At 41.4% G+C, this 6,907-nt stretch overlaps 1 protein-coding gene across 1 annotated transcript; it reads left to right on the top strand.

Moving 5' to 3' along the window:
• Positions 1–4,831: 4,831 nt before the first annotated feature.
• On the top strand, positions 4,832–6,256 carry LOC140960985 (uncharacterized). Its single transcript, XM_073419311.1, has 3 exons — positions 4,832–5,161; positions 5,484–5,595; positions 5,988–6,256. The coding sequence occupies exons 1-3, from the start codon at positions 4,832–4,834 to the stop codon at positions 6,254–6,256; spliced, it is 711 nt and encodes a 236-aa protein (XP_073275412.1).
• Positions 6,257–6,907: the final 651 nt, after the last annotated feature.

The raw sequence follows: 6,907 nt of genomic DNA on the forward strand, positions 1-6,907 counted from the left end.
AAGCTTTAATTATATATTAACCTAAAGAATTTATTTACCAACTTAGCTCTAATTAATTAAATAAATTCTAAAACATTCTATTTCTTTAAATTAAATTATTCCTTGACTTAAATTAAATTTAGGAATATCTCCTTATTATTAATCTTATCTCTAATCTCAAACTCCGGTCCGACCTCGCGTATTTATCCTGAAAAGATATAACTAAACATCTACCTTTAAAATAAATAAAACACTTGATATATTTATAAAATTTATTTTTAATTTAAATAGTAGCAATTATGTATGGCTTATACGTAAGCTGATTTTCGGGTTCTACACTTGAGCTCAAGCCGCTGCCTCCACACCTAAAGTACGTATACCTAGGTGAGGATAACACTTTACCTGTCTTTATTTCTGCTGCTTTGACAGATGCCATGGAGGGAAAACTGCTGCAAGTTCTCAAAGAGCACAAAAAGTCGTTTGCCTGGAAGGTGGCAGACATCAAGGGAATAAGTCCATCAATCTGCATGCACAAAATCTTGATGGAAGAGAAGTACTCGCCCCTCGTGTAACCTCAGACACGACTCAATCCAAAGATACAATAGGTAGTGAAGGCTGAAACTATCAAGCTTCTCGATGCAGGTATTATCTATCCTATTTCAGATAGCACATGGGTAAGTCCTGTTCAGTGTGTGCTAAAGAAAGGTGGGAGTACTGTGATCACTAATGAAAAGAATGAACTTATTCTCACTAGAACTGTTACGGGGTGGAAAGTGTGTATTGATTATAGGAAGTTGAATGATACCAGCCGTAAAGACCATTTTCCCATCATCTTTATTGATCAGATGTTAGAGAGACTAGTTGGGCATGAGTTTTACTGCTTTCTAGACGGGTATTCAGGGTATAACCAAATCACTATTGCACCGGAAGACCAAGAGAAAACCACTTCACTTGTCCTTATGGCACTTTTGCTTTTCGACGTATGCCCTTTGGTCTTTGCAATGCCCCTGCTATTTTTCAGCGTTGCATGACTGCTATATTCCATGATATGATTGAAACTTTTCTTGAAATATTTATGAATGGCTTTTCTATCTTTGGGGCAACGTTTGATGATTGTTTGCAGAATCTTAGCTCCGTGTTGAGGAGGTGCGAGGAAACGAACTTGGTGCTGAATTGGGAGAAGTACCACTTCATGGTACAAGAGAGAATTGTATTAGGGCACAAGATTTCGGAACAAGGGATTGAGGTGGACAAATGTAAAATGGAAGTCATCAAGAACCTACGACCACCGGCTTCAATAAAGGGAGCTAGAAGTTTTCTAGGGCATGCCAAGTTCTACCGAAGTTTCATTAGAGATTTTTCTAAAATTGTTAAGCCTCTATCGTCCCTACTCATGAAAGACGCACCATTTGACTTTAACTCCGATTTTTTGCAGGCATATGAGAACCTGAAGGAGCGCTTGGTTACGGCTCCTGTGTTGGTGGCATCGGATTGGGATCTGCCTTTTGAGGTAATGTGCGATGCCAGTGACACTGCAGTTTGTGTTGTCCTAGGCCAAAGACGGAACAAGGTATTTATCACTATATAAGATGTAAGTAAGACTCTAGATGAAGCACAACTAAACTATGCAACCACTGAGAAAGAGTTACTTGTAGTAGTATTTGCACTTGATAAGTTCAATTCATACCTTGTCTTGTTGAAAGTCATTGTGTTTATTGACCACTCTGCCCTTAAATATCTGCTTGCTAAGAAAGAGGCCAGACCACGATTGCTTAGGCGGATCTTACTTCTTCAAGAGTTTGACCTCGAAATAAAAGATAAAAAAAGTGTAGAAAATGTATTGGCTGATCATCTTTCTAGGCTAGAGCATGTTAGCAAAAATTGTGAAAATGATGAGATAGATTATTGGTTTCCGGATGAACAACTGTTAGTGGTGAAAATTGTCCATGGTTTGCAGATTTTGCGAATTTTCTTGTTACAGGCTCAACCCTCCCCCCCACCCCACCAAAGAAAGAAATTCTTTTCGGACGTGAAATATTATTTTTGGGAGGAATTTTTTTATTTCAAAATCAGTGCAGATGCCATGATACGGAGATGTGTGGCTGAGGAAGAGATGGGATAGATTATCAGTCATTGTCATGATCGCGTGCAAGATCCAGGAATTTAATTCACGTAACCTGAATGCATGCAATATAGGATTTTTATTTAAAATTATGTGTTTAATTGTTTTGTGCATTTTATGCATAATGCATGCATGATAGGAATTAATTCATGAAATTTTAAAAGTTCATGCATTAGGGTTTTTGATGCATTTCGCGCTCGAACGTGGAACGGAGAATAGAGAATTATCAGGAAAACTATTTTTATTATACGATTAATTTTTATTAATTAATATAAGATGTTTTAAAGTTATTTTTCAAGAAATGGGCCTTGTTAGTATTTTTACCCCGCAAGATTTTATTTTTATACGGTACGCAAATTTTATCGAATCGGTGGACTTTTTGAAGGTTCGGCTAATATTTTCAAAAATTTTCCAATACGAAACATTTTTGGGGAGTGTGTTTGAATTTAATGGGCCTACCTTTAAGCTTGTTGGGCTTAAAATCCTTTTTAAACCTTTAATTAACAATTTAGGGCCCATTAGGTTATTGTTATCTATTTAAATAATGATAAACACCCTTTTAAACCTAACCTAAAAGCTATTCAGCCGACACCCCTCTTTTTTCAGACAATTCTCTCGGTTTCCTTAATCAGCAACCTCTAAGTGCCTCGGTTTTCACTTGTTCTTGCAAAGAAAATTCCCCGGCGCCTTCCCGACGTCCGTTCTTCATCGTTCTTGCGTAGGAATCATCAAAGGCACGCATTGTATTATTCTTTAAGCATCATACACGTTTTAAAAGCTGTTGAATGTGTTCTTGCTCTAAAAGTTTTGATCCAGCCTTGTACCGAAGCATTTTTGTTTCTTTGTTTATGTTCTTGCATTCTATAATTGTTGCTCACGTTTTTTTTTTTGAATTGAGGTGCAAGAGGTTGCGCCTTAGGGCTGTTCAGAGGCTGATAGTGGTGTCACGATGGAGTCTTGGGGTGATAACTGTTCAGCGTTGCTGTAGGAGGAGAGATCGAGAGGTTGTTCTTGGTTTTTTTGCTCGGTTGGGACTACGGTTCTGGTTTGGGGTGGAACGGGTGGTGCGAGGGCTGGAACAAGGCTTGGACCAGACCCGGTGGGTCTGAGTCACGGCCCTGGAAGAGCCAACCGCCGCTGGGACCACCGAATGGCCGGCTGCACGCCTTGAAGAGTGGGGTTCGGGTGGTGTGGTGTTGGGGTTTTAGCGATCATGGCTCGTCGAGGTTGCATGGGGCTGTGACTGTGGCTCATGTAGGTCCAGGGGCAAAATGGTCATTTTGCACATGGGGTGAGATTTTGGTACTGGCAGCGTCCTGAGCACAAATTTATGATATTTTAAATGTTTATGCATCATGTTTATGATTTTTACGAAATTATGACAAATACGGTGCATGCTTGGTTTAAGGAAAAACGTTACGTATATGCATGTTTTAATTAAGTGATGAATATGATGTTTTTTTTTTTTTTGAAGGATGGGAATTGGTTGTGACTGACGATGTATATGTATACGATGACATGAGATAGATGAGCTGAGGCCAAGGCTCAATGGACGGGTAATGCTGTTGTTGATGTCCCCGTCGCCCGGTACCGTGGTTATACGTAGCTGGATCCATCAATAGAGCTGATACGAAAGACACAACTAATGAACTGAATTCAATTAAAAGAAAATGTATACACATACGATGACATGAGATGACATGATTTGACACGTTATGATTTTACACGACACGTTTACGTTATGCTTTTAAGTTCATGAAAGATATGTTGAGTATGGTATTTTTCATTATTGTGTGCCATGTATATGTACTTGTTAATCATGGTACAGATGTGTTGAGTCTTTAGACTCACTAGTGGTGTGTGATGTAGGTGAGCTTGATGCTGAGGAGACTGGAGGTGTCGAACTCTGAGTAGGAAGCCCTGGTGCGGTGACACGACCCGAGGACCGCATGTTTTTCCGCATTTGATCTATGAGTTTTTGGAGAGGAGTTAAATATTTTTATACGTTGATGATATTACAATTTTTACTCGTTTATGTTTACGTTGGATTTTTGATGATGTTGGTTATTTTAAACTGCGCTATTTTTATTGTCAAATAAATAAGACTACTTTAAATGTTATTTTGTAAATGCAAGCTTTAAAAAAATGAAAAAAAATATTTCCGCACTTTTAAAATGAGTAGACATTTCAGTTGGTATCAGAGCAAAGTTCCTGTATAGGGTTGTGCCACTGCAAGCTTCTACCGTTCAGTGTTCAAGCCTCAAGTCTGTAAGCTTTATGTTTTAAATGATTGACTGTTATCACCTGCATGTTTACATGATTTATGCTTTACGATGATTTACTGTACATGTTTAACTGCTTTTATGATTTAAGAATTTACTGTTTTATAAACTAGATTAACTGCATGAGGGGTTACGTTTTAAATTGGACTGTATTCAGATATGCCTCCCAGACATGCTCCTAGTACTAATAGGTAGGATGAGATCCCTGGAAGAGGCAGAGGACCTCCACCACCACCGCCAGGAGACCCAGGTACCCGAGTACTTGAGGGGATAGCTAGACAGATGGAGCAGGCCCAGCTAGACCAGCAAGTACACCGACAGCAGACTGATGTTTTTGAGCAGTTCCGTAGGCTCAACCCGAACGAGTTTGGGGGTACCACCGATCCATTCGTTGCAGAGGGATAGATTAGGTCTCTGCAGTTACATTTTGATTATCTGCAGATAAGGGATGGCGACGGGCCAGGTGCGCCATTTATATGATGAGGGATGTGCGTCCCTATGGTGGGAGGGAGCTACATATGCAGTGGATGTGGCTACTCTTATGTGGGCCAGATTTAAAGAGTTGTTCTTCGGAAAGTATTTTCCAGCTGACGTCAGGGGCCTCCTGACGAGGGAATTCATGAGTCTCCGACAGGGGGACTTGACGGTGGTGGAGTTTATCCGCAAGTTTGATAGGAGCTACCACTTTGTGCCTATTATTGTCGGATGCCAATCAAGAGCTGCGGAACTTCATGGATGGATTGAGACCCATCCTTCGTCGGGACATCATGCTGATGAGGCCAGCAGGATATGATGAGGCAACCGCCTGCGCTTTTTAGGCGGAGCAGGCTCTGCGGGATATAGACCATGAGATGCACAGGAAGCGGCACTAGACTCAGTCCAGTTCCCAGCCGTAGAAGAAACAGTTTACTGGGCCAAAGAGACAGCATGGGCAGCAGAAGCAACAATGGCAGTTTAGGAAGCCACAGCAGCAGCAGCAGAGACCTCCTCAGGCACCAGGGGCACCTAAGCCAGATGACACGTAGCCATGCCCTCAGTGCAGCAGGTTCCATTTCGGCGAGTGCAGGTGGGGAACCTTTAAATGCTTTGTGTGCGGACAGGAGGGCCGTAAAGCAGCAGATTGCCTTAGGAACAAGGGCCCCACTACTGGCCGGGCTTATGTGATGCACGCCGAGGAGGCTGAGGCAGCACTAGACTCGACACTGATTACCGGTAATCCTTTGGCTTAAGATTTTAATTTAATGTAATTGCTTGTGTTTTATGCTTGTATGAGGATTTAATTATTGGAATTGATGACTTAGAATTAGGATGCATGCTCTACCTAGTTGAGACTAAGAATGTAATTATCTGATTGAGAACAAATTTATCAACCAATGATTTTATGGGGCCAAGTTGTAATTTTTGAAAATTAGGAAGACCCAAAGTGCAATTTTTGAACTTTAAAGGGCTAAATTGCAATTATTGATATTTTTGAGGATCAATTTTGATTCCTTTGAGGAATGATGTTTGGGTTAATTCAGTGATTTTTCGAGGATTTTTGGTTAATATCCGATAAGAAATTCCTTAATTTCAACAATTAGATTTGATGGTATGTTTTGTCGCAGGGAGGATATATATTGCAGGTGTACCCATGCATGCATTGCTAGATTCAGGGGCTACGCATTCGTTTATATCCGAATCTTTTGTGAAGCGACTAGGAATCATACCAGTAGCGATGGATTCAAGGTTCAGAGTATCGATCCCATCCGGGGATCAGATGTTCACTTCTCGGATAGTGAAGAGATTGGAGCTCCGGTTACAGAAGTATGCGGTGCACGCAGATTTGATAGTGCTACCTCTACCGGAGTTTGACATCATATTGGGTATGGACTGACTATCCTCTCATGGTGCAGTCATAGATTTTCGATAGAGGTCCGTTTCTGTCAGACCGCCCAGTAGGAAGCCATTTGTTTTCGAGGCAGCTAGACATCAGCAGATGCCGCACGTCATTTCCTGCATGTGTGCTAGGAAGCTTATGAGAAGAGGCTGCCAGGCATTCTTAGCCAGCATCGTGTCAGTTACAGAGCTAGTTAGTCAGAGGCTGGAGGATGTGGATGCAGTCAGTGAGTTCTCTAGTGTGTTCCCCAAAGATGTTTCAGGCATTCCACCAGACAGAGAGGTAGACTTCTCTATTGAGCTCATTCCAGGGACATTGCCGATATCTAAGGCACCCTACCGATTAGCGCCTGCAGAGATGAAGGAGCTTAAGGATCAGATTCAGGATCTGCTGGGTAAGAGTTTCATTCGCCCTAGTTTTTCTCCATGGGACGCACCAGTTCTTTTGGTTAAGAAGAAGGATGGCAGCATGCGACTGTGCATTGATTACAGAGAGCTGAACAGAGTCACAATTAAGAATAAGTATCTGCTGCTGAGGATCGAGGACTTATTTGATAAGCTTCAGGGAGCCTCAGTGTTCTCCAAGATAGACCTTCGATCCGGATATCATCAGCTGAAAGTGAGGGAGTCAGATGTGCATAAGACAGCC

Source organism: Primulina huaijiensis, chromosome 16, assembly GCF_012295235.1.
Source record: "Primulina huaijiensis isolate GDHJ02 chromosome 16, ASM1229523v2, whole genome shotgun sequence".
NCBI lineage: Eukaryota > Viridiplantae > Streptophyta > Magnoliopsida > Lamiales > Gesneriaceae > Primulina > Primulina huaijiensis.

Bases quoted from the DNA above. Each gene is read 5' to 3' on its own strand.
- LOC140960985 (XM_073419311.1), top strand. From the start codon at position 4,832: ATGGCGACGGGCCAGGTGCGCCATTTATATGATGAGGGATGTGCGTCC. The intron at 5,162-5,483 runs GCCAGCAGGATA...GTGTGCGGACAG, and splicing joins CGGGACATCATGCTGATGAG to GAGGGCCGTAAAGCAGCAGA. The intron at 5,596-5,987 runs GTAATCCTTTGG...GTTTTGTCGCAG, and splicing joins AGACTCGACACTGATTACCG to GGAGGATATATATTGCAGGT.